General features: G+C 44.6%; 1 protein-coding gene across 1 annotated transcript in view; it reads left to right on the top strand.

Moving 5' to 3' along the window:
- LIPI (lipase I) overlaps positions 1-26,581 on the top strand; it is a 32,274-nt gene extending 5,693 nt beyond the window's left edge. The window contains exons 3-10 of the mRNA XM_065419088.1: positions 530-638; positions 3,219-3,320; positions 4,000-4,089; positions 7,094-7,261; positions 8,345-8,440; positions 13,832-13,943; positions 15,778-15,951; positions 26,494-26,581. Coding sequence (XP_065275160.1) covers positions 530-638; positions 3,219-3,320; positions 4,000-4,089; positions 7,094-7,261; positions 8,345-8,440; positions 13,832-13,943; positions 15,778-15,951; positions 26,494-26,581 — 939 coding nt within the window. The remainder of the gene's footprint in view (positions 1-529; positions 639-3,218; positions 3,321-3,999; positions 4,090-7,093; positions 7,262-8,344; positions 8,441-13,831; positions 13,944-15,777; positions 15,952-26,493) is intronic.
- The last annotated feature ends 1,068 nt before the right edge of the window (positions 26,582-27,649 follow it).

The following is a 27,649-nucleotide window of genomic DNA, read 5'->3' as shown; positions in this document are numbered from 1 at the left end:
GCAGGCTCTAGATCTGCTGGTATTGCCCCTGACTCCTGCAATAGCTTTTTTTTTTTTTTTTTTTAAGTCACCTACCGCATGTGGTAAGCATTGCCTCCTCTCAAGCATTCCTGCAGATGTAGACTTGCTGAACTGGCTATGTGATATCAGAGCTTGTTATTAGTATTTTTTAATTGTATTGGGATGGGGTCAGAGTTGCTTTTAGCTGATAGTTTTAGTTCACCTTTCTAGAGAATCTGATAACACTCTGTCTCTTCTTCAAAAAAATCAATGAGATAGCCTGGAAGAAAGGTTACCAGCCTCCTTCATACATTTTTATAACTACTGTACAGTATACTAGTACAGAAAGTTTAATACAAAAGACACTTAAAATCCATCATTTTTAAAAGTCAGAAAAATAACCCCTAAAGTTTTAAGGAAAAGTAAATAGTAAAACTTAGTTTATTGAAGTCTATTCAGCTAACCATATTGTAAACCTTATGGTTAACATTTCTATAACCCATAATCATGCCTTTTTTTTTACTGACAGGCATATGGAGCTTCTCTTGACTCTATTCATATGATTGGAGTTAGCCTTGGGGCTCATATAGCTGGATTTGTTGGAGAAATGTATAATGGTAAACTTGGCAGAATTACAGGTAAGACTTTTAAACCTGCCACCCCCATTCTAGTTTATATTCCATCATTGTCTGAGTTACCTGCATACCTAGGGTGACCAGATGTCCTGTTTTTAAAGGTACAGTCCCGTTTTTGGGGACTTTTTCTTATATAGGTGCCTATTACCCCCTCACCCCCTGTCCTGTTTTTTCACAGTTGCTATCTGGTCACCCTATGCATACCACATGGGTGCCACTGTTGAAAAATCAACACATAGGACACGATTAAATTTAGTAAGACAATGGATCAAATGCATCCTTGATGTAAATCAAGAGATTAATTTGACCCAATATAACAGTAGCATAAACAGTATTTAGAAATATTACATTTTAAATTTTTTTTAATCCACTACAAAAATTCGTCCTAGGATTTAAGTCACTTTGGAGAAAAAAAAATTGTGGCCAAAATGTTCAAACCTACTTGACTAAAGTTAGAAACCTAAATGAGAGTTGCAAGTGCCCAGCACCCTTGCAGATCAGGCTACCTTCATTAGAGGAGCTTAAATATGGATTTAAAAACCTAATTTTAGGCCTAGGGCCTGATCAAGCATTTTATGTACCGTATATGCTCGTTCATAAGCCAAATTTTTTTAGTAAAAAAGGGAAGCTCCAGAGAAGGGGGTCGGCTTATGAACAGGTATAGAGAGGGAGAGGTGGGACACAGCCCCTCCCCCCAACAGAGGCAGCACAGCCAGCAGAGCCAGAAGGGAAGAGGCGGGGCCGGAGTCTCTCTGCTTCTGGCCACAATGCTCTCCCCCAGCCTCCGAAGCAGCTGCAGCTCCGGGGCTGGCAGGCTGCAGCCATGACGCTCGGCCCCGCCCCCCAGAGCAGGCTGTGGCTGCACCGCCCACCCCGCCCCGCTGGAGCATGCTGCAGCTGTGCCGCCCGGCCCAGCCCGCTAGAACATGCTGCCGCCGCGCCACCTGGTCTGGCCCGCCGGAGCAGGCTGCAGCTGCGCTGCCCAGCCTGCCGGAGCAGCTCCAGCCAGGCCAGAAACATCCTCCCCTGGCCCTCCCCAGATAATGTGGGAAGGGATGGGATGGGGAGAGTATGGGGGTCGTGGTCTAGGGGTGGGGTCATGTGGGAGGTGGTCACAGGGGTTACTCTCCTAACCCCCAGCTTCTCCCCCCCCCCCAAAAAAATTTCCCCACCAGTTGCTGTCCCTGCCCGTCAGGGTAAGCAGCTGGTGTGCTGGGACACTTTGTTTACTTAGGTTTACCTCCGTGCCTGCAGACGCAAGGTAAACAAACCATCTTGGCCCGCCAGTGGCTTATCCTGATGGCCCAGGAGCCAAAGTTTGCTGACCCCTGAAGTATAGGTTCGGCTTATGAACGGGACATAAAAACTTTCCATTTTTACTTATCCATCTTGCGGGGGTCGGCTTATAAACGAACCGGCTTATCATCAAGTATATACGGTATTTCAGAATTCCTGTTGACTTCAGTGGGAGGTTTGGATGCATGTTAATATCAGTGGAATATGGGTGCATAAAAATACAGGATGGAGACCCTACATTTGAGGGATTTGTGGCAGAGATGAACAAAGCTAAGCCATTTACTTCACCAAGTTTCAAGAAACCAGCTTCTATTTTGATCCTTGTGTGTTCAGACCTGTCATTCTCTGAATTTCAGATTCACAAATACTAAATTTCACATGAAAACTCAGTCAAAACCTGATCAGTTTCACCTGGTTTTGCATTAAACTGTGTTTAACCACAAATTTCAGATAATTTCAACACAAATCTATAAATGGGGCATGGCTCGCTTGGAATCAGGACCGCTGCAAATGTTATACCATGTTCTTTTGGCGTCACAGTCTGGAAGCTTTTGCCTGAAATACGCTACTCACTTAGCAGACATTGTTTCTGCTGGGAAAGAATAAAGCAGTTCTGCTGACTCAGAACCATGGTGTAGGTGGCTTGTTACTCCCCTAGATAAAAGGGAGGTGGGAGTGGCTCTTTGGGTGGAGAGAATCTAGGATGTGGACTGAGCAGTCCATTAGTAGGAACCCTAGGAGATACTAAGTCTGGAGTGAAGGCTTGAACTGTATTGTTAATTTATTAATATAGAAAGGGGTGAGTCTTTGTGCATGAACTATGTGTTAGAGTAGATTGTAAAGGCATTTATTCAAACATGGGTGTTGAGGGGGGGTCTCAGAAGAAATTTTTTGGTGGCCTCAGAGTGCGGCCACCAACTCTTGCTAGTGGCCATTCTGACAATTTTTCCTAAAATGTTTAATTAACTTTAGGAAAAACAAATAAATATGCACATATACACATCCAAATCATTGTAATTTATGTAGATTTTTATTGCATACTCAGTAATAATAATATACAGTTGTCTTATTCTTTACTGGACCCAAACAGAATAGAAACAAATAATGTACTTTGCACATTCTTGTCTTTTGTTGCATCACCACCCAGGAGGCTGTGGCCACATGAAAAGCCTCTGGTGGCCACATGCAGCCACGGTGGCCGCATTTGAGAAAAAATTAGATGAAAAAATTATTATTGAAATAGAACCCTAGAAAAATAATGCCCACATGATTCTTCTTTTCTTTCAGGTCTTGACCCAGCTGGCCCTTCATTCAGTGGGAAACCACCAAATGAGAGATTGGATCATACAGATGCACAGTTTGTTGACGTCATTCATACTGATATAGATGGTAATGACATAGCTTATACTTTCCTATTTGAGTTTAGGGGGAAATATACAAACTGGAAGGCAGGAGTAGGAAAGAGGAGGGGAGAAAGTCAATTAGGAGCATCTAAGTAATGTTGCTCTGGTTCATACTGATAAACAGGAGCAGTTCTGAGTTGTTGCTATCTAAGGGTCTGATCCCATTGTACTTAATGGGAGTCTTTCCATTGACTTCAGTGGCATTAAATAAGTCCCTATGTGCCTGTTCAAAATGAAAATGGAATTCATTTTAGAGATGAAGGGCCCAATCCTTCTGTTCTTATATGAAGGGTTTGGTTGTCATCAATCGGACTATTTCGAGCAACCTAAAGGTTTCAGCTCTAGATCCAAAACTAATTAGTATCAGGACTTTTTTAATTTTAAAAAAGGTCTTTCTCTCTCAGGAAGCTAGAGGGAGAGTGTGTGTCAGCCTCTGGCCCTCAGCCCTCTTATAGGGCCAGCTGTGGTCTGATTGGGGCATGCTGCTTCCCCCAATCAGCCTAGCTTTTCCCCCGCCGCAGCCCTCTCTCAGGGCTGTTTTAAGCCCTTCAGGGCAGGAGCGGGGTGACCCCTACAAAGCCTTAGTAAACATTATTGTGTAATTATAAATTATCATTTGAAAATTCCATTGATGTACTTTATTACCTCAGATGTTTTTACTTTAGTTCTAGGCTTCAGGAAACCTTTAGGAAATATTGATTTCTATCCAAATGGAGGAGCAGATCAGCCTGGCTGTCCACAAACACTGTTTAGTGGTAAATAAAGATATGTTCATTTTAATTCAGAAAAGAGCATGACAGAAGATGTATCCAGTTAATCGACTAAGGTTTGGTAAGGCAAAACTGAAATCAGTGGGGTTTGCATGTATAGAACTGTTGGGATGGCTGACCCCAGTGTATTCTTTTTCTTTCCCACTCTGCTACTGGATAAATGAGAATTAGTCCATGCATACTGCTACCTAGATTTTGACCAAAATACCTGCTGTATCTTATTATTTACAATGTATACAGTGTGTGTAAGATGCTTACTACCTTTGTATATGTGTATATAGTCATGCCAGGCTTAGGGTACAGAAGTTGTACAACATCCTTCTCCCAGAGAGTTTACATTGAAAAGGTGATATAGTATTACAGACTGCAGCTGTATTGCCTTTCCACAGACCCCTTCTGCAGTGGGGACCTCCCTGTTAAGAGGGATGGCCACTGGGCAGCTGTGACCAGGGAGAGTTCCTGGTAGAATGGCTACAGCAGAGCCCCACTGCCAAGAGTAATGTGGGACCACAAGGGACCAGAACTGCTGTGGCGGGCCCTGTGCGGATGGCTCTGGATGCTTGAGAATCCATTAGGGTTCCCGGGCATCTGCAGTGTTATGGAAAGGTCCTACAGCCTAGTTCAGGGGTCGGCAACGTTTGGCACGCGGCTCGCCAGGGTAAGCACCCTGGCGGGCCGGGCCAGTTTTATTTACCTGCTGACGCGGCCAGGGGCGGCTCTAGGCACCAGCAAAGGAAGCATGTGCTTGGGGCAGCCCATTTGCAGGGGCGACAGGGATCCAGCATGGGAGCAGAGAACCAACAGGGGGCCCTGGGTGCTGTAGTTCCTTGGTTAGCTCCCTGCCTATAGAGCCAGCCCTGGAGCAGGGAAAGAACTACATTTCCCAGCATTCCCTTGGCCACTACCAACAGGAAAGAGGAGGAGGGAGTGAGGTAGCTGAGACCTCATGCTGCAGCTTGCTATGAGTGGAGAGCTGCACTCTGAAGGGTAGGGATACCATATGTTAACATTCAAAAAACAGGACACTCCACAGGGAGGGAGGGTAGCCCCACCCTGCCACCATCCACCCCCTCTGACTGCCCCCCACAGAAACCCCAACCCAACCCCCCCTGCACCCTGTCCCCTGATCACCCCCTCCTGGGACCCCTGCCCCAACTGCCCCCCAGGACCCCACCCCCTATCTAAGCCTCCCTTCTCCTTGTCCCCAACTGCCCCCTCCTGAGACCGCCCCAACTTCCCCCCTAGGACCCCACCCCCTACCTGTCCCCTGACAAATCCCCGGGACTCCCATGCCTATCCAACTGCTGCCTGTCCCCTGACTGCCCCCCCAACCCCCTGACCCATCTAACCCCCCCTTCTCCCTGCCCCTGACTGCCCCCCCGTGAACCTCCGCCCCATCCAACCCCCCAGCCCCCTTACTGTGCCACTCAGACCAGCATGTCTGGCTCCGCGCAGTGCCAGACACACGGCTGCATGAATGCTGCCGTGCTCCCCCGCAGAGCCACAGCCCCCTTCCCCCCCTCCCCCAGCACCTGCCTTCCAGATTTGAACACCTCAAAATTCAGGAGTGCTCAAGCTCAGTTTGGGCAGCTGTTACTTTATTTCTCCCAAATCAAATATACTGATCCACTGTAACTTGCTGTAGAAAAAGTAGGATAAAATTGAGCAAGAAATGCTTCCCAGTGGTTATTAGGACTGGAATTGCTATTTTCAACAGCCATTGCCTTTTTGTTTGTTTGTTTGTTTGTTTGTTTGTTTGTTTGTTTGTTTGTTTGTTTGTTTAAAAGGAAGACAGTGATATTGCATTGGCAAATTCCCCATAGAAAGAAAGAGTGGAAGAAAAGAATAATAAAGGCACCTCAACTTTTCCTCATTTATGTAGGACAGTCTTATAATATGCATCCAGATATCCTCCAATCACACAAACTGAAAATTGTTCCACTTTACTGCAGTTCTGTAACCATATGGGAACCAATCCTGTCTGTGTTCTGTGCACATCTAAAATTCATGCTGAATGACCTGTCGTGGGAGCGAGTTACCAGTCCCCCCAGGGCTGCGGCGGAAGGAGGGTGCAGGTGGGGGGGGGGGGGAGAGCCCAGGGCTGGGGCAGCAGGAGGTGTGGGGGGGGGCAATGGTGGGGGGGAATGAGGGAGCCCAGAGCTGGGGCGGCAGGGGGGGTGGGTGGGTGGGTGGGTGGGGAGAGCCCAGGGCTGGGGCAGCAGGGGGGTGCGGCGAGGAGACCAGGGCTGGGACGGGGGGCAGCCAAATTTTTTTTTGCTTGGGGCGGCAAAAAACCTAGAGCCGGCCCTGGACGCGGCAGGTTCGGGGCAGCGAGAAGCGGCGCGGGCGAGCGATGTGCTGGCTGCGGCTTCTCGCCGCCCCCATTGGCCCGGGACGGCAAACCGCGGCCAGTGGGGACCGCGATCGGCCGAACCTGCCGCGTCAGCAGGTAAATAAAACTGGCCCGGCCCGCCAGGGTGCTTACCCTGGCGAGCCGCGTGCCAAACGTTGCCGACCCCTGGCCTAGTTTGTGGGGAGAGAGGAACTTGCCCCCCAGAAGAACAGCATGGGGGAAATCTTGATGAGGAGATGCTCCCAGAAGATCGTTCTCCCTGAGCTCCCTCTCATGTGAGGGGCAATTTGGCCCATTTTGACTTGGGCCCATGTTTAATCTCAATAACTCTGTACATTTTGCAAGAGGGCTCAGTACAATACTTTTTCTATGTACACTGCCCCTTTGTTCAGCAACTGTATACTCTAGCTCCTCATCTTTTATTTTTGGATAGGTATAAATCCATTCCTCACCTTTGAAAGCTGGTAGCCAAATAAACCACAAGTCAACCTTCTCCCTGAGCAGTAGGGAATAATTTAGTCATTAGCAAGAACTGAAATGAGATTATTTTGTTGTGTGGCTAATATTGATTCTCTTTAAGAATAGATAATTCAGTGCATATTCCTTGCATATTTAATTTTTCTTTTTTAATTAAAGGATCTCAGTTTTTTAAATGTGACCATCAGAGATCTGTTTTCTTGTTCCTGTCATCCTTGAGACGGAGTTGCAACATAACAACATACCCTTGTGATTCATACTTGGATTACAAGAATGGAAAATGTGCCAACTGTGAAGCTTTTCAACCAATGCCATGTCCAGTACTGGGTAAGAGTTACATGGTGGTGTCTGTTTTGTAAGTTGGAAGGACAAATAATGTATTGGTGACTTTTTCATAGCAGTCTCCTCATTGAAAATAGCTGTTTCTCAGGTAGCTTAGACTTTGTATTCATATTGCAGCCTGCTGTAAATATTACAGGAGACATTGACAGATCTGTGGAAAGGGGTTGCTTGCAGAACTACCTAGCATCTAAAAATAATCTAAAGTTTTAATGCTATCACTGCTTTTTTAAAGGCCCCTAGATTCATTGCAGGGGTTAAATCCATATAAACTTTCTTCACTAGGCTTACTAGTCCAAAACAGAGGCAGGCAACAAAAATAATTAGACTCATGTAGAAATGTAAGGTTAGGGAGAGATTGAAGAGATTGAGACAGTTTCATTTAGAGAGGAGATGAATAAGAGGGGCATGATAGAAATATGCATAATAATGAATGGTAAAGAAGTTAAATCAGGCATACCCATGTACCCTTTTTCATAGCAAAAGAATAAGGAGACAATTAATGAGACTGGCAACAAATTTAAAAATGGGTAAAATGGAAATACTTTTTACATTGAGTCCAAGAGTTTAGTAGGATTCAGAGTGGATTAAACATTTATAAGATAAAATATCCACAAATACATTATACAGGAAGCATATCAACCCTCATAATTCAGTGATAAGCTAACCGATAATTTATGGGAAGAACAGGAAGAAACTTTACCTATGGACCTTTTCCTTAATTGTTCAGTAGGAGGTTTCTTACATCTTCCTCTGAAGCAGTTGGTAATGACCATTTTTGGAATAAGATACTAGACAAGATGGTCCCCTGCTCTAATCCAGAATGACAATTCTTATGATCTTAGTATAGCAGGAGAAGTATGTTAAGTGGCCTACTGAAGACTGAAAGGATATATATATTATCTGTTGGACTGGCTGGATGATTTTTATGTTTTCCAAATCAGTTTTCTTTCCCAATTAATGCACTGAAAAATTATGATAACATTTATAACCTTCAGTAATTTGCTCTTTTGTATTTGTTGCTATTTTGCTTAATACTCTAAGGTTGAATTAATAAAATTTGTATTTCAGGTTATTTTGCTGATAAGTGGAAAAACTATTTAATCCAAAAAGACCCTCCGGAGACAAAGGCTTATTTTGATACCTCAGGCCAAGAACCATTCTGTAGTAAGTGACTGACCATGCATTACTTTTTTACACTTACCAAACTTGTCACTGATTATTAACTGATCCAGAAAAGATGACATGTTCTTGATTAAATTTTGAACATTGCTTCTATATGACTTGTAAAATACTATAATAAAAAGAATCTAAACAGTCAGTTAAATGTCAGTGTATAGAATGGGGAAAGGAGAGGGATGATCTGGCCAGAATAGTAAGCAACGAGTGAGCTGAACAGGAAAGAGAGAGAAATGCGGCTGCATTGGATATGGAGAAAGATGGACTGTTAGGAGGGAAAGGGGAGCCAGAGAGCTAGGCTAGTTAGTTACAGAGGAGAGGCTGGGTGAGAGAACTTGCTTAGGTGGGAAAGGAAGGGAACATGGTTGTACTGTACATATACCTTCTTGGTAGTCCATCGATCCGATGATGACAAATCTGTGCAAATCATCAGTTGTTGGTCTTATGGTGTGCCCTCTGGTGACTGTACAAGCCAATTCTAGAGGTGCACATTTTGCTGCAGATGGTGCATGGGAAGTTCACGGTCGGTGGATTGTGCGCTGCTGATGTTCTGTGACGTCGTTTGCGTGCCTCTTGTAGACGCCGGCAGCGGTCTTCCTCAAAGGCGATGCAGGTATTTCTGACTGTTGCACGCCACTGTGTTCTGTCGCTGACAGCGTCCTCAAGATCCCTAGGTTTGATACTGCTGTACTGCAGATTGGCTTTGATGGTGTCCTTGTAACGTTTCCGTGGACGACCTATATGCCGGATGCCCTGGGAGAGCTCACCATACAGAAGCTGGCAGGGGATTCTGTTGGCATCCATGCAGCTGACATGACCGGTCCAACGTAGCTGTGACTTCATGATCATCATTTCGATGCTTGTCATCTGGGCTCTCTCAAGGACCTCGAGATTGGGCACTTTGTCTTGCCAGCGGATCTTCATGATGTTACGGAGGCAGCGCATGTGAAATGCTTCGAACTGCTTGATGTGACGCCTATATAGTGTCCATGTTTCGCACCTGTACAAAAGAGATGAAAGAACAACAGCTCTGTACACAAGCAGTTTTGTTGACATCCGGATGTTATGGTGATTTAAAACTTTGATACGCAGACAGCCAAGTGCCTGGCTTGCTTTGGATATTCGTGCATTGATCTCATTATCCAGTGATCCATCACTGGATATGACACTACCCAGATATTTAAAGTTCTCCACTATTTTCAGCTGAGTGCCGTCAATGGAGATACTCGGGACAGAAGCATCTGATCCAGGTGCAGGTTGATGGAGAACTTCTGTCTTTCCGAGGCTGATAGTTAGTCCGAAAAGTTGCGAGGCCTCAGCAAACTTGTTGACAATGTGCTGAAGATCATTTTCAGTGTGAGCCATGAGGGCACAGTCGTCAGCAAAGAGTGCCTCAAGAAGGAGTTTCTGCACTGTCTTAGTCTTTGCATTCAGGTAACGGAGGTCAAAAAGTGAACCATTGTGCCGGTATTTCAAGTATATACCTCGGTCCAGATCTTTCACTGCATGGTTAAGGACACATGCAAAGAACAGGTTAAATAGGACAGGAGCGAGAACACATCCTTGTTTCACGCCGTTGGTGATGTTAAAGGGGGCTGATGTGGCTCCATCAGACAATACTTCGCCTGTCATGCTATCATGAAAAAGGCGTATAATCTGGACAAATTTTCTTGGGCAGCCACGTCGTGTTAGAATGGTCCAAAGGGCTTCCCTGTTGACGGTATCAAACGCCTTAGTCAGATCTATGAAGACAGCATACAGGTGTATGTTCTGTTCAATGCACTTCTCTTGTATTTGTCTGACAGCAAACACCATGTCGACTGTGCTCCGGCCAGGTCGAAAACCACATTGACTTTCAGGTAGATTTGCCTCGGAAATACTGGCTATTAGGCGGTTCAAGATGATGCGGGCGATGATCTTCCCTCCAACAGAGAGGAGGGATATGCCTCTATAGTTTCCACAGTCTGCTTTGCTGCCTTTGTTCTTGAAAAGAGAGACAATAGTAGCATCGCGAAGGTCCTGTGGTATGTTTTCATCCTCCCAGATGTTGATGATCACGCTGTGGAATGCTGCTAGTGCTGCTGGACCTGCTGCTTTATATATCTCTGCTGGTATCCCATCTTTTCCAGGAGCTTTCCCTGAACTCATCTGGCTAACAGCTTTCTTAATCTCATCTATAATGGGCGGAAAATCAAGATCTGTCAGAGCAGGTTGTTGTAGAATTTCATTAAGGACATTATTATTCACGGTTGATGGTCTATTGAGAAGGTTGCTAAAGTGTTCTCGCCATCTTTCGTTGATGCCGTCTTTATCTTTAATCAGCGTTGTGTTGTCTAATGAGAGCAATGGGGTGGTCCTTGGTTTAAAGGGTCCATAGTCAGTCTTAATAGCACTGAAGAACATCTTTAAGTTGTGGGTCTCAGCATAGTGCTCAATTTCTTTGGCTTTGCTCTCCCACCAGTTGTCTTGTATCTGACGGAGGTCTTTCTGTGTTTTGCTCTGAAGGTACTTGAAATGGTCCCCTTTAGAGACTGAGGAGGGGTCATTCTGCCATTTGATAAAGGCTTTTCTCTTTACTTCCAGTGCTGAGTATATTTCTTCTTGGTTCTCATCAAACCAGTCCTGAAGTGTTCTTTTCTTTGGTCCAAGAGATGTTATTGCTGTGTCAGTCACTATCTGCTTGAACTGGTCCCATTTTTCGGTTACAGTACCGATCAGTTGTCCGTGGGATGTCAATTTGTCATCAAGACTCTTCTGGAATTTGTTGAAACATTGAGCATCCTTCAGTTTGGCTATATTGAAAGCAGGTCGCACATGCTTAGGGCGTTTGTGCCGAGAAGGAACGATGTAGAGTTGAAGAGACGTCCTGACTAATCTGTGATCTGTCCAGCACTCTGCGCCTCGCAATACTCTGGTAATCAGTACGTCTCGAATGTCTCGCCTTCTAACAATGGCATAATCTATCAGATGCCACTGTTTGGACCAAGGGTGCATCCACGTTGTTTTGTATTTGTCCGCTTGTCGGAACAGAGTGTTGGTAATGGTCAGGTCATTTTCAGAACAAAGACTCAAAAGAAGTAATCCATTACTGTTCATTTTGCCTACACCATGTGGCCCGATTACTCCTTTCCAGTTCTCGCTGTCAGCCCCGACTCGGGCATTGAAATCTCCAAGTAGAAGTAGTTTATCTGTTACAGGTGTGGCCTTGATCAGTCTGGATTGTTCATAGAATTGTTCCTTTGAGTTGTCAGAGCATGTTAAAGTGGCTGCATATGCACTGATGATAGTGACATGATGTTTGGCATTTAGTGGGAAGCATAGCTTCAGCAATCTTTCATTGATACCCACTGGAAGATCTGGGAGTTGATGCATCAATACGGTTTTTATTGCCAGACCAACTCCGTGTATTCTGTCCTCTGTCTCAGTCTTACCCTTCCAGAAGAAGGTGTAACCACCTCCTGGTTCACTCAAGAAACCTTCCCCAGGCAATCTTGTTTCACTTAATGCCGCTATATCGATGTTGTAGCGGACTAGTTCTCGAGCAATGAGAGCTGTCCTTCTCTCAGGTCTTGCAACAGCTTCTCGATCCATGAGGGTACGAACATTCCATACACCAATGGTAAGTTTTCTCAAATTTTTCTTTTGGTTTCGGCCGCAGATTGGGTTAAACTGCCAGCTGCGGCTTGCTGGCCAGTTGTTGTAGGGCAGGCAATTTTTAGGCCACCTTTTCTAGGCCCCTCCCTTACTAGGGTGAGCAGTGCTGTCCTGAAGAGGACTGTACATATACAGTAATAAGCAAAACACATGTAGCGGAATAAGAAGCCCTGACACAACTGGGCACAGTAAAGTACTAATAAGCAAGAACCAACAGAGAAATTAGACCAATAAATGAGTCAGGAGAGCAGGGTAATTACTGAGTGAAGCCTATGGTAATCCCTAGGAATTTGAAAAGGAAAAAGGCTACTGAGGAAACAAATAAACAAAAGAGACTACAAAATAAACAAAAGAGATAAATTGAACTAAAAACCCAAGACACACATAGGGAAAACAAACTTAAAACATTTATATAAAGTGTTTTTGAGCAAATAATATTAAAAAAACAAAATATACAAAACAGTTTTAATTGAATTTAGTGCTCAAAAATATATATAACAACCCCCAAATAGTTTCTTTTCCTCTGATTATTCACACAGTAGGTACTGTATTGGTAGCAATAATGCAATCTAATTTCCTCCAGCATTCTGGCAATATACCTCAACTATTTTCTGAAAATGTTACTTCCAAAGGTGACATGGTTGCTTTTACAACATTCTCATTCACTCTCTCTGGAGGCTGCCAACAAATATGGCAGTTAGAGTCTGAGCCCTCATTCCTTTGTCAGGCAGAGCTCCCACTGAAGTGAATAGAGGTTTTGGCTGAGCAATGGAATACAGGATCAAACTTTTAACACCAATAGTGCTGGTTGTTTTGTGATGTGGATCTGTAATGGGGTATCCTGGCCCTTTAGGCCTAGAGGAGGCCAGAAAACCCTGTTTCAGGGACATTGGAACTAGAAAAGGAGCAGGTAGTGGTCAAAGCCAGAAGAGAGAGGAAGGAGTCCCAGGGAGTTAGTAGTTGGATGGGGAAAACCCAGGACACTAAGGGTCTGGAATCAGGAGCCCTGTGGTATAGGGTGGGGCAGGGCACCCCTGTCTCCCCACAGATCCAGAGGAGCTCTCAATAGGACAGCAGTATATATGCTGTTTGCTGCCATCTCCCTCAGACGCTTGCAGGAGAGACGCTGGCTGGAGAAGGAAGTCAAAGCTAGAAGGCTGAGCTCCTAGTAGGAAAGGCTGCGAGTGGCAGACTGATGAGGAAACAGACTGAGACAGAGGAAGAGCTCCAAGTATGATAGAAAAGCCGGAGCAGAGTATGAACTTTTGGGTAGTGGTGAAGGGTATTATTTTTAGGGTTTTGAAGGCTGTTGTTGGACTGTTTTTGTTAGTGAACAGGCCCCAAAGGGAGAGTGGGATTAGCCACAGAAAAGACTGGGTAAAGTTCATAAGGGGTTCAGAAGAGGGGAAAGAGAAACAGAGATGGAAAACCACCTCTGGGCATGAGGAGGTGCTCAGGAGGTGACCAGCCCAGTGACAGGACCCTTTCCTTCTAAGAACTGGGGGAAGCCACCAGCTCTATTCACATAACTCCAAATAGCCATCATATGGAAACTACTTTAATTAATAGCCTCTTACCTCTGATTTGAACCAGTAACCTAGAGAGAGAGATAATGAGTCATCATCCTCATCCAATGAGTATTTTTAATAGGGAGAGAACAGGAATTATATTTATGATGTTGAATTCAATCTTTGAATCTTATTATTTTCTGTTTCTATTTTGCAGTGTATTACTACTTTGTGGATTTTATTACTTGGAACAAAAGCATTAGGAGAGGTTTCATCAGAATTAAAATAACAGACAATGCTGGAAACACAATAGAATCAAAAATAAATAGGTAAGTCATGTTTTACTCAACAGGTTTTGTATCTTTTATTTATCTAAAGTTGCCTTACCTTGCAGAAGAATCTATTGGGATAGATTTTAAAAAAAAAGAAGAAAATCATTAAAAGTTCTGTTAATGTAAGTGCTGAGTTGGGTAAATATAGGACAATCTTACATAGTAGAGGATCAGTTGAGGTTTTTCTGCTTTCAGGTAAAAATGAAAAGCCATACTATGTCTAGAAACTTATCATGGTCCCTTTCACTGACAGATCTAAAATAAAAATGGATGCCACTATCATATAGAGTCAAAGTAGTCCCAGAATGGTGAATTACCACACTGAGGCAGTGACTGCTTACCAGTTATGTTAAAAAGTTACTGAGCAGACTGTTTGTAGCAGTCAGTTCAATAGCAAGCTGTTTATTATTGAAAGTAAAAAATGTTCTTAAAGAGTATTTACCATTTTACATGCAACAACAGTGCTGAATTAAGGCATCAGCAACTCAGATTTGTCTTGGCTTTCAAAGATTTGTTAGAACCTAAAGACATTTTAATGTAATATGTGTATATAGGCTTTCTTCTCCTGCTACCTACATAGGTGTAAATTGGGAGTAACTTTGTTGAAGTCAGTGGAGTGACACTCATAAAACTAGTGTGAGCTCAGAATTATGTCCTATATAAGTGACTTATATTTACATTTCTTATGCCTGACACTTATATAGTGTTTCTCATCCAAAACTTGCAATGAACTTTATAAACATCAATTACTTTAATCTCTCAAGATAGGTAAATAATTATTATTTTCACCATTTTGAGGGGGAGGAAACAGAAGCACAGAAATTATGATCCTGCTGTTGAGAATAACAGAGCATACACAAAAATGTGCATATTAATATGTACCTAATTTGTGTGCACAGTTACCATGATAACATACATAAATTGGGTAATTGTACACCTAATGGCCAGTGAAACATGTAATTAATCATTTTGTGTATGTAATTTTACAGTTTGTATGCACAGCTGTAGAAGTTGTCTATACAAAGTAGGTACACCGTGGGGTATGTTTTATTGCAAGTGTAATTGCACATACCTGGTTTTGAAATTTAGGCCCTAAAAGAGTTGCCAAAGGTCTCGCAGAAGTCTTTAGCAGAGGCAGAGGCAGAAAAAAATCTAGGGGCCAGATTCTGGTTCTGGCTGTTCTGCACAGTGCATAGAGTATTAAGGGTGTGTGCAAGATCACCTTTGAATTGCCCAGATCCTATTACACCTCTGTGCAGGACTGATGCCCATGGGCTAGGTTAAAGCAGCCTAAGGGATGCTCTAATGTACAACAAATTAAAACTGTCTCACTGAGTTGATAACTCAGCCAGGGACAGTAGCATCCTGGCCACACCTCTTTTTCTGGTCCCTATGCTAGCTCTGTCCTACAGGAGAATCCTCCTTACACTGGGGCGGTGGTCCCTGGTCAGTAACAGCAGGGTAAGGGCCAGTTTACACATGTAATGTGGTGTAAAGTGGATACATAGAATCATAGAATATCAGGGTTGGAAGGGACCTCAGGAGATCATCTAGTCTAACCCCCTGCTCAAAGCAGGACCAATCCCCAGACAGATTTTTGCCCTAGATCCCTAAATGGCTCCCTCAAGGATTGAACTCACAACCCTGGGTTTAGCAAGCCAATGCTCAAACGACTGAGCTATCCCTCCCCCGCACGTACCAGGGAATCTGGATCCAGATCTCCAGACTCCCAGTTCTGAACTTAACCACAAGTCAAGACATCTTACCAAGAGTAATTTTTTAATAACAGTGGATCTGACTCAGATAACAAAGTATTATACTTTCTCTCCAGTGAAGCTGCTACATTTCAACAGTATAGACAAGCCAGTATCTTTGTTGGATTTTATGAGGATTTTGACAAAATATCAAGAATTTCCTTGACTTTTTCTACAAGAACTCTAATAGGCCCAAAATATAAGCTCAGGATTCTCCGAATGAGGCTAAGATCTACTACAGATCCAGGAAGGTAAGTGGACAGTTGGTAAAAAGGATACTTGAAGATTAGATTGTTTGAGGTGTTTCTGGAAAATTATTTATTGGGCTGCTTGTGGAAATTTGTGTATAATGCATAGTCCTAAATACAAGCATATTGTTGTCACAACAAATTATATCCTTGTCTAAGACATAATTCATCCTATGAAAAAGTTGATTTGTGCATAAATATTAAGTACACACTCCATGTGTTGAGCATACATCCATTGTATATGCAAGTTCTGTGTATATGCGTCTCTAAAGTTTGCAAGATTCAACCCTTTCCTGTAACAGAAATTTTAAAACATTATTTCAGCATTTTTCTGTCCTCAGCAGTGTGTCTGTATATAGATTTTCTCACACGCACATACAGAACAAACCTGTTGACTTCAGTGTAGCTCCATGTGTGAGTAAGCAAATAGGGTTTGCCCCTGTTTGGATTCTACAGTACAAGAGCAAAACATGTATGCTGTGCTTACTGACACTGAAAAGTATGTATGATTTCAGTTTTAATGCTTAAATGTCATTTCCTAACTCCTTTAACTATTAATGTATTAATCAGTTCATAAAGTTGACAATACCCCAGTAGCCATTCTTAAAATCTCCACAGATAACTGTACAGACACCATAACATTTAAACTTTGCCTTTCCGTCTTGTGAGAACAAACCATTCACTAGAACGTTGATAGGAGGATTTTACTTCACAATTTATCCTGCATTTAATGTAGCAACATTTTTGCATTTTAATGTATTCTGCACACAAATGCCAAGTGCAGCAAAGGCAGAATTTCAAACAAAATCTAATATGAGTTACCACTCTAAGAGTACTGAATGGAAAATATATACCACTGGAATTATGAGTCACTGACAAAAGTAGACTATTATGAATTAATAACAGTCCTAAATAACATACAGCTAAGAAGTCAGAATCTTGCTAATTTACTTGGAATCCCATGGCAAATTACTCTGTGCTGTTTTTGTTCTGTGCCTCGTAGGATATGTCTACACTGCAATTAGACACCTATTGCTGGCCTGTGCCAGCTGATTCAGGCTCGTGGAGCTCAGGCTAAGGGACTGTTTAATTGTGGTGTGCCCAAGCTCTAGGACCCTGCGAGGTGGGAGGATTCCAAAGCTCGGGCTGCAGCCCAAGCCTATACATCTACACCGCAATTAAACAACACCTTGGCTTGAGCCCTGTGAGCCCTAGTCAGCTGGCCTGGGCCAGCCATGGTTGTCTAATTGCAGCATAGACATACCCTTAGAGGCACAAAATAAACCTTGCAGCCCAGGGATAGTAGGGGCAAAGGTTGCTTTAAGCCCCCTTTGTACCCTCCCAATTCTGTGTTGCTCTGAGGGCTGAACCCTGGGTGTAACAGCATACCTATATTGCCTGTGGGTGGCGCTGCTGTCCTGAACCACTCTAGGACATAGCACTATGGCCCTTCTCCGGCCCCTAGCATGCCCACAGAGTGGATCTTGGGGGGCAGTCTGTGGCAGCCTAACCCAATTCCTGTGCTGGGGGAATTCTCTCATGGCTGGCTCTGCGGCTTTTAGAGCCTGGTCAAACTCAAACATCTCAATGGGACCAAACTGGGGGACCCAGATAATTTCCATCCTAGAATATTAAAGCAACTGGCACATGATATTGCAAAGCCAACTGCAAAGATTTTTAATGAATCCATAAACTTGGGGGTCATACCTATGATTGGAGAATTGCTAATATACTACCTATTTTTAAGAAAGGGGGAAAAAATGTGATCCAGAAAACTACAGGCTAGTTAGTTTGACCTCAACTGTATGCAAGGTCTTGGAAAATTTTTTGAAAGCAAAACTAGTTAAGGACGTAGAGGTAATTGAGATAAAATACAACATGGTTTTACAGAAGGTAGATCATGCCAGGCCAACCTGAGTTCTTTCTTTGAGAAGACAACTGATTTTTTTTAAGACAAAGGAAATGCAGTAGATCTTATCTACTTGGATTTCAATACATTCCACACTGGGGAAATTATTAGTTAAATTGGAGAAGATGGGGATTAATATGAGAATTGAAAGGTGGATAAGGAACTGGGTAAAGGGGAGACTACACTGGGTCGTATTGAAAGGTGAACTGTCAGGCAGGAGGAAGGTTACTAGTGGCGTTCCTTAAGGATTGATCTTGGAATCAATCTTATTATTCGTTCATGACCTTGGCACAAAAATTGGGAGTGTGCTAATAAAATTTGCAGATAGCACAAAGTTGGAGGTATTGCCAATACAGAGGAAGACTGGAATATCACAGAAGATCTGAATGATATTGAAAACTGGAATAATAGAAATGGGATGAAATTTAATAGTGCAAAGTGTAAGATCATGCACTTGGGAACTAACAACAAGAATTTTTGCTATAAGTTGGAGTGTATCAGTTGGAAGCCACAGATGAGGAGAAAGACCTGGGTGTTTTGGTCAATCACAGGATGACTATGAGCTGCCAGTGCGATGTGGCCATGAAAAAAAGCCAATTCAATTGTAGGCTGCATCAGGTGAAGTATTTCCAGTAGAGGTAAGGAAGTTACCATTATACAAGGAACTGGTGAGACCTCATCTGGAATACTGTGTGCAGTTCTGGTCTCCCATGTTTAAGAAATATTAATTCACACTGGAACAGGTGCAGAGAAGGGCTACGAGGATGATCAGAGGAATGGAAAACCTACTTTATGGGAGGAGACTCAAGGAGCTTTGCTTGTTTAGCCTAACCAAACGAAGACTGAGAGGAGATATGATTGCTCTCTATAAATATATCAGATGGATAAATAGCAGGGAGGGAGAGGAGTTATTTAAGCTATGCACCAATGTGAACAGAAGAAAACAAATGGATATAAACTGGCCATCAACAAGTTTAGGCTTGAAATTGGATGAAGGTTTTTAACCATCAGAGCAGTAAAGTTCTGGAACAGCCTTCCAAGGGGAGCAGTGGGGGCAAAAATCTAACTGGTGTCGATATTGAGTTTTATACATTTATGGAGGGGATGGTATGACAAGACTGCCTACACTGGCATGTTGCTCATCTGCAACTGTTTGTAGCAAATATGTCCAGTGGCCAGAGATGGGACACTAGATGAGGTGGGCTCTGAGTTACTGCAATGACTTCTTTCCTAGGTGTCTGGCTGGTGGGTCTTGCTGACATGCTCAGGGTCTAAGGCCTTGTCTACACTACGAGAGTACTTCGATTTTAGTTAATTCGACTATGTGGAATCGATATTACTAAGTCGAACGTGTGTGTCCACACTAAGGACAGTAATTCGACTTTGTGAGACTTTGTGAGTCCACACTAACGGGGCAAGCGTCGACATTGGAAGCGGTGCACTGTGGGCAGCTATCCCACAGTTCCCGCAGTCCCCCCTGCCCATTGGAATTCTGGGTCGAGCCCCAAATGCCTTCTGGGTAAAAAAATGTGTCGAGGATGCTTTTGGGCGCCTGTCGTCATCCGTCCGTCACTCAAGCCCTCCCTCCCTCCCTCCCTGAAAGCGCCGGCGGGAAATCAGTTCGCGCGCTTTTCTGATTACTGACAGCGCGGACGCCACAGCAGTGCGAGCATGGATCCCGCTGCGACCATCGCTGCAGTTGTGGCAGTTCTCAACGCCTCGCAGCTTCTCCTCCACCTGTACCAGAGGCAGCTGCAGATCAATCATGAGAGGAGGCTACGGCACTACCGTGACGGCATGAAGTCGGACACTAGCTCCGACCTCTCTGAGAACATGAGACCCAGCGCCCAGGACATCTCGCTGTCACTGGGTCTTGTTGATACTGTTGAACGGCGATTCTGGGCCCGTGAAACCAGCACGGAATGGTGGGACCGCATAGTGCTGCAGGTCTGGGATGAATCCCAGTGGCTGCGCAACTTTCGCATGCGGAATGGGACTTTCCTCGAACTGTGTGAGTTGCTGTCCCCTGCCCTGAAGCGAAAGGACACCCGGATGCGGGCAGCCCTGACTGTCCAGAAGCGAGTGGCCATAGCCCTCTGGAAGCTCGCAACGCCAGACAGCTACCGGTCCGTCGCTAACCAGTTTGGCGTGGGCAAGTCTACCGTGGGGGTTGCTGTTATGCAAGTAGCCAGGGCAATCGTCAAGCTACTGCTATCTAAGGTAGTGACCCTGGGAAACGTGGAGCTCATCAGAGATGGCTTTGCCGAGATGGGATTCCCAAACTGCGGTGGGGCTATAGATGGGACTCACATCCCTATCCTGGCACCGGACCACCAGGCTAGCCAGTACATCAACCGGAAGGGCTACTTTTCCATGGTGCTGCAATCACTGGTGGACCATCGGGGACGTTTTACCAATATCTACGTTGGATGGCCTGGCAAGGTTCATGACGCTAGGGTGTTCAGGAACTCTGGTCTGTGTAGACGGCTGCAGGAAGGTCTTTACTTCCCGGACCACAAAGTAACTGTTGGGGATGTGGAGATGCCTACAGTCATCCTCGGGGACCCTGCATACCCGCTAATGCCCTGGCTCATGAAGCCCTACACTGGCGCACTGGACTCAGGGAAAGAACTCTTCAACTACCGGCTCAGCAAGTGCAGAATGGTGGTGGAGTGTGCTTTTGGCCGTCTCAAGGGGAGATGGAGAAGCCTACTCACTCGCTGTGATCTCAGCGAGACCAATATCCCCATTGTGATAGCTGCTTGCTGTGTGCTCCACAATTTGTGTGAGAGCAAGGGGGAGACCTATATGTCGGGGTGGGAGGTTGAGGCAAATAGCCTGGCTTCTGATTACGTCCAGCCAGACAGCAGGGCGATTAGAAGATCACAGCGGGACGCGCTGTGCATCAGGGAGGCTTTGAAAGCCAGGTTCCTGACTGAACAGGGTCTCCAGTGACTTTTTACTTTCTGGACACAGATGCTGAACCTGCCCCCGTTTCTTTACCCAGTTACTGTTGACTATCCTTCCAAGTTACATACCCCCTTCCCCACCTTCCCAACAAATAAAATCTGTTCTGTTCTGTTAATGAACAAGGTTCTCTTTTTTACTGTTTTCGCGGGAATGTTTTAAACCGGGGACGCAGACTGTGGCGGGGGGGCGGGCTTAGTGTTTTGATGCAAATGATGCCTCTAAAGTCTGGGAATGACAGGCTCCGCAGTGCTGGATTGGTTGTTTCAACGCAGCCTGCCAGCAGTCCTGGGCGGGACTGGATGTATGTGTCGGCCAAGTGACTTTCTGGCAGGGGGCGGAGGGTAACAGATCCCCTGCTGCGTGGCTCTGTGATCCAGGATAAGGACCGCGGCATAGGATCTCTAACTGCCCTCCCCCGACACAAAGTCACAGATCAACCCCCTCGCACCCCAGAACAAGAAAACCGCCTCCCAGACTGACCAGGGTAACTGGTGACTGTGCTGTGTATGTGTCCTGATGCTGGACCTGCCCCCGCCTCTGTAGCCTGCTACAGGTGACTGTCCTGTCCAAGTAACAAACCCCTTCCCCCCCTTCAGACAGAATCCCCTCCAAAAGACACTCTCGGAAACAGTACTTAACAGAAACAGATGTTTTATTATGAACCGCACATGAAAAGGGGGGGGGGGGAAGGAAACTTGGACATGGGCTAGTGTGAGATGGGTAGGAAAGGACTTTTCAAACTTTGGAACGAGAGCCTTCCATTGCTGCAGCAGTGTGCAGTGGCCGACTGACAGTTTTAACGGCCCTTGCCGCCCCTCCTTCTTTGTACTTTTGGTGAGGGGGGTGTGGGACTTGATGGCGGGGGAGGGCGGTTAGAGATAGACAGCAGCAGTGCTCTGTCCTCCTGCCTCCGGTCTTGCAGAACATCCACTAGGCGCCGGAGCGTCTCCGTTTGCTCCCTCATTAGTCCAAGCAGGGTTTGAGTAGCCTGCTGGTCCTCCTGGCGCCACCTCTCCTCCCGTTCCATGACTGCTCTGTGCATTTGTGACAAGTTCTCCCTCCACTGTGTCGTCTGGGCTGCCTGCTCTCGTGAGCACTCCATAAGTTCATAAAACATGTCTTCCCGCGTTTTTCTCTTCCTTCTTCTAATCTGCGCTAGCCTCTGGGAGTGTGATGCCAGGCTGGGTTGGGAGACAGTCGCAGATGTGTCTGTGGGAATGGGAAAAAGGGAGTAAATTCCTGAGACAGATAAATGAAGTTGCTAACAAAGAGCATAGTCTTTCTCTGTGAACAACACCATGCACTGCACCTTTCACATGCGCACTCAGGACAAGGTCGAATTTTCGGCCCTCGCCTTATGTGTCTGGGGTCCTGCAGTTGCGATCAGAGAAGCGTTGCAGGACACCTCTACTTCTGCTGCAGGAAAACATGGTAAGCCGTAGACTTGTGGCAGCTTAAACATGTAATAGTAGCACTGGGCTCCTTTCGCACTGAATGCAAGGCCACTCTCTGCTGGCAGCAATCAGGGAAGCATGAGCTCTGCCCCTGTCCCACCACCTCGCGGCTGTCCCCGGGAAAGATCCCTGTATGCTGCCCCTCTGCCGCCTCCACCGCGTGGCTGTAAAGCAGTCCCAATACTAACATTCCCCTCCCTAATTTAAAGCAGGGCGTCATGTGTGACATAACCCTCATGAGGATCTCGGAGACCGAGAGGGGAAGGATGCTGCGTGAAAGCATGCAGAGGCCTGGGCCGTATGCCGCCATGCTGTGCCGCGCACTGATCCCCGACTACCTGATGGACTCATGGCGTGGGAACGTGTGTTACCACGGGGGACCAAACAAGATCGCCCTGCCGTTGAACCTCGTGCGCATGCTGGAGCGGTACCTCCAGGAGAGCTATGCCGAGCTATCCCAGGAGGACTGTCTGTCCATTCCCGGGCACATTGACCGCCTTTTCATTTAAGTTCAGCATAACGGACTACAGAGTGGAGCGTCCTGTGGTGGACTAATCATGAATATCCGGACAGTACTTGATTTTCTATACATAGTTAGGAGTAAATAGTTCACTAAGCCAACTAAATCATGAACAACAAATTACTAATATAGTTAATATTCCTGTTTTGTTATAAATAAAAGTTTCTATGTTTAAATGAGTGACTGAAAAGCCCATTCTTAACAATATAAATATTCCACTTATGTTAAAATGAAATGTTTAGATGTTTAAAGCACTCACTGCTTGATCCTTCCCCTGATTCGGTGTCCGGGGTAAGGGCTGTGGACGGTTGGTAGGGGATCTCGGTAAGGGTGATGAAGAGCTCCTGGCTGTCGTTGAAATCAGCGGTGCAAGCGCTGTCGACTGCCTCGTCCTCCTCATCTCCTTCCTCATCTTCCCCGTCACCTAACATTTCCGAGGAGGAACCGGCCGTGGACAATATCCCATCCTCGGAGTCCACGGTCACTGGTGGGGTAGTGGTGGCGGCTGCACCTAGGATGGAATGCAGTGCCTCGTAGAAACGTGATGTGTGGGGCTGGGATCCGGAGCGTCGGTTTGCCTCTTTGGTTTTTTGGTAGCCTTGTCTCAGCTCCTTGATTTTCACGCGGCACTGCGTTGCATCCCGGCTGTATCCTCTCTCTGCCATGGCTTTAGAGATCTTCTCGTAGATCTTTGCATTCCTTCTTTTGGAGCGCAGCTCTGAAAGCACGGACTCATCACCCCACACAGCGATGAGATCCAAGACTTCCCAATCAGTCCATGCTGGGGCCCTCTTTCTATTAGATTGCACGGCCAACTCTGCTGGAGAGCTCTGCATCGTTGCCAGTGCTGCTGAGCTCTCCACGCTGTCCAAACAGAAAATGAGATTCAAACTGGCCAGACAGGAAAAGGAATTCAAATTTTCCCGGGGCTTTTCCTGTGTGGCTGGTCAGAGCATCCGAGCTCGAAGTGCTGTCCAGAGCGTCAACAGAGTGGTGCACTGTGGGATAGCTCCCGGAGCTATTACCGTCGATTTCCATCCACACCTAGCCTAATTCGATATTGCCATTTCGAATTTAGCGCTACTCCTCTCGTTTTCGAGGATTACAGAAGTCGAATTTAAAAGAGCTCTATTTCGAACTAAGTAGCTTCCTGGTGTGGACGGGTGCATGGTTAATTCGATGTAACGGCGCTAAATTCGATATAAGCTCCTAGTGTAGACCAGGCCTAACTGATTGTCCTATTTGGGCTTGGGAAGGAATTTTCCCCTGGGTCAGATTGGCAGAGGCCCTGGGTTTTTGTTTGTTTGTTTGTTTTTTGCCTTCCACTGCAGGATGGGGTAAGGTTCACTTGCAGGATTAAACCAGAGTAAATGGTGGATTCTCTGTAACTTGAAGTCTTTAAATCATGCTTTGAGGATTTCAGTAACTCAGCCAGAGTTTATGAGTCTATTACAGGAGTGGGTGGGTGAGGTTCTGTGGCCTGCAATGTGCATGTCAGACTAGATGATCACGACGGTCCCTTCTGGCCTTAAAGTCCGAGTCTGAAATTTCAAAATAATTTTAATACAGATTTTATGATGCTTTTTTATGCTGTAATTACATAATTGCTCATGGTAATTCCATAAATACCTCGAATTAGAGTGACTACACATATTCACTTCATGTAGTTAGACATAATTACAATAATTACATAAATACTCCATAATCAGAAAGGCCTGAAATATTCATACAGCAAAAGATTAGATTAAGAAAAGGGCACAGGTGCAGGGGGGAGAGACCCATGGCGCTATGCTAATAGGGTACAGTTGTAGTCCAGGGTATATCATAGATGGTACAGTTCTCACCTGGACTGCCACATGATCCACACAGATGGTGTATGGACCCAGGTGTCCCCTGGGGCCACACCCAATTTTCAGGACTCTTCACCTGATCTCTCTGGTGAAGAGATCAAACTCCAATATGAAGCTTGCAGAGTAGTCTTTGTACTGTTTTCTCTCCGATGGATAAGAAATGTATCTTTACCAGGTAAAAATTCCACTGATGGAATGGCAGGTCACATTGGAAGAAATGCCTATATTCACACATTTCTCTCTCTTAATCCAGCATTTGTTCCAGTATTGTACTACTGTGTACTGGTACCTACAATCTTCAGGTACATTAAAATTACACCACTATATAATTACAAGGTATATACAAAGTATATACATAATGATTTGTTGTTGCAGCTTGGCCTGGAAGCTGTTTCATGAGTTCTTTGAACCTCTCTTGTGAGGAGCTCTAGATGAATAAATGCTCAAGGCTCCAGCAGTAATATGCAGGAATTGCTTCTCTGCTGTTCCACAGAAAATTAAAGCATTATTAAAAATATATGCTTTAGCTCAACTAGAAGTTATAGCTTTGATACAGAAACTACTGGGTGAAATTCTGCAGAACACAGCTCATAGGAGGTTAGACTCATTAATAAAAATCAGAGGGAACCACTATATCTATACAATCTATTAATTTGTCTTCCCTAGGGATTATTGAGTGGGGCCCAAGCTTGCTGTTCTGTACAACATATGGTAAACCACTGTTCCTTTACTCACAGATGGGTGGAGCTATAGCTGACTTGGAAACCCCACTGATAAATGAAATAACCAAAGAGGCCGTACATCTTTTCCCAATTTTTTTCTCTTGTCCATGTCATCCGCTAAAACCCATCCTACTATGGGACTGGATCGATTATGCCATTTAGGCACAGCTGTGAATTGGAGGGCAGTGCATAGCCACACTGCCCCAAAGGGAGCACCAGTATATAGAGGCTGCTGTAATACTCCTTTGTGGGATAGTTTCTTACCCCCACACCCATCCAGCCCCTTCTATCCAGCTCTACTTACTCATGCGTGAGGGGCAGGGCCATGGCCTCTCCCTGCCTCTGTGGGACACTGTGTGCTCCTGCATGGTGCTTATGTGGGTCTCACAAAGAGAGAGGGTTCTTTATGCCCTCCTTACCCTAGTGCGCACCCATGCTAGGGTGAGGCAGAATCTGGTACTACAGTATTGTGAGAATTTTGACTTTTCTTAATGTTGACATGCCGAATTGACCCTCCGCCATCTACATAAAACCTTCTCCTATAGGCAGCCATTGCATCAAGAAAAAGGAGGAAATGGGATGACTTGGTTTTGCATTGCTCCATTCACTTATAACAGCCACATCCCTTCCTTAGGAGAATGGTAAGGAAGGATTACATCACACATGTCTGCTAACCAGCCCCAGCTAGAAAGAGATCTTTGTACCTCAGTGGGCAGGGGATCAACAAAATAGTCAACCCTAATGGTTTCCTAGGAATTGGCTATTCTGTGCCAGAGCCAGTCAGTCCAAGAGGACAGTTTGAATGAAGACTAAATCCACTCCAGACTGAATGACAACACCTATCTTTATTGGTCATCCTGGCAGGCCATTCTTACTCCTTCCCCACAGCACCACCCAGCTTATTACCCAAGGAACAAGGAGTAAACTGAGACAAAAAGACGTATCCCCTTGTCTTGAGCATATTTTCTTAAAGGTGGTAAATGCCACCAATTTAATCATTCATATACTATAGTATTTTGAACTTGAATTAAAAATAGAAAATTCTTTTATACGAATGTGATATAATTCTTTTATACACACTTATATAGAGTGTGTTCTCTCCCCTTGTCTATTTATGCAGGCTGCAGACGTGCAGATATGATTTTGTACTTCTGGAAAACATCGAAACAACCTTCAAGCCTATTCCATGCCAAGAGAGGGACAAGTAAAGAGAGAGCCTCCGCTAACTTGCTTTCTTTTGTAGAAAATATCACTTTTAATTCTTTCTCGGGACTAAGGCCTGCTCTGAGGAGGGAAATGAGACAAAACAAGCTCAGTTTCTGAAGTTGGAACGATAAACTTCATTGCTTTCTGTGGGTATCGTAGAGTGAAATTCAACAACCAGTTCAGTCAAATTTTGAAAACAAATGTATGATGGCAGAACACGTACAATGATCTATTAGCCATTGTTTGTAAGTAGCAAGAATATTCCAGGAGTCCTCTGAATTAAATGTAACTATCTGCGCTGATCATGGCAAATTAGTCGTCATGTAATATAAATGTAATTATTTTTTATGCTATTTTTCATATCAAGACATAATTATTTCTCTGTGAATTTAATATGCCATACAGATGATATACAGACCAAAGATACAGCAATTTTGGAGTATAATATTCACTGAATAAATCATTTGAATTTCTTTCATTATCTGATGCTTCTGGTTTTGGAAACCAGAAAAATAGTTGATATTTGTGCAAATATATGTAAATTTGCTGTTTAAAGCAATTCTCTCTGATCTCCATTGTCTTCTGTAGATGAATATTATTACAAACCTTTAAGTGTTTGTCTATTAATGAGAATGGACAAGAGATTGGCATGCAGGTATGAAGAAATTGGAAAGTCTGCTTATGGCCTGTGTTATACAGAAAGTCAGACTGGATGATCACACAGTCTTAGAATCTATGAAGCTTTGAATATACTTACAGAGAAATTGTGTGGCATTAGGAATGATGTCTACAATGACCAGATTTTACTGCTAGGTGGTATGAAATAGGTATAGAACTCTGGACATACACAGCTATCTGCCTACAAGTCTGTTGTACCCATCCCAGTAATGCTCACTGAATGCCTTTGTATAACTGCTGCCTTTTCTATTATTATTTGTGTAGCTCCTGTTTTGCAGAGTGCTTGAAAGACATTAGATTAAATTTAGAAATATTGTAATGAAATATAATGTAATGAAAAATAAAACATAACTTCTATTATTTTGCTTATAGTTGTGTTTTAACAGTAATGG

Source organism: Emys orbicularis, chromosome 1 (genome assembly GCF_028017835.1).
Source record: "Emys orbicularis isolate rEmyOrb1 chromosome 1, rEmyOrb1.hap1, whole genome shotgun sequence".
NCBI lineage: Eukaryota > Metazoa > Chordata > Testudines > Emydidae > Emys > Emys orbicularis.
This window is presented reverse-complemented; position numbering and strand designations above follow the sequence as displayed.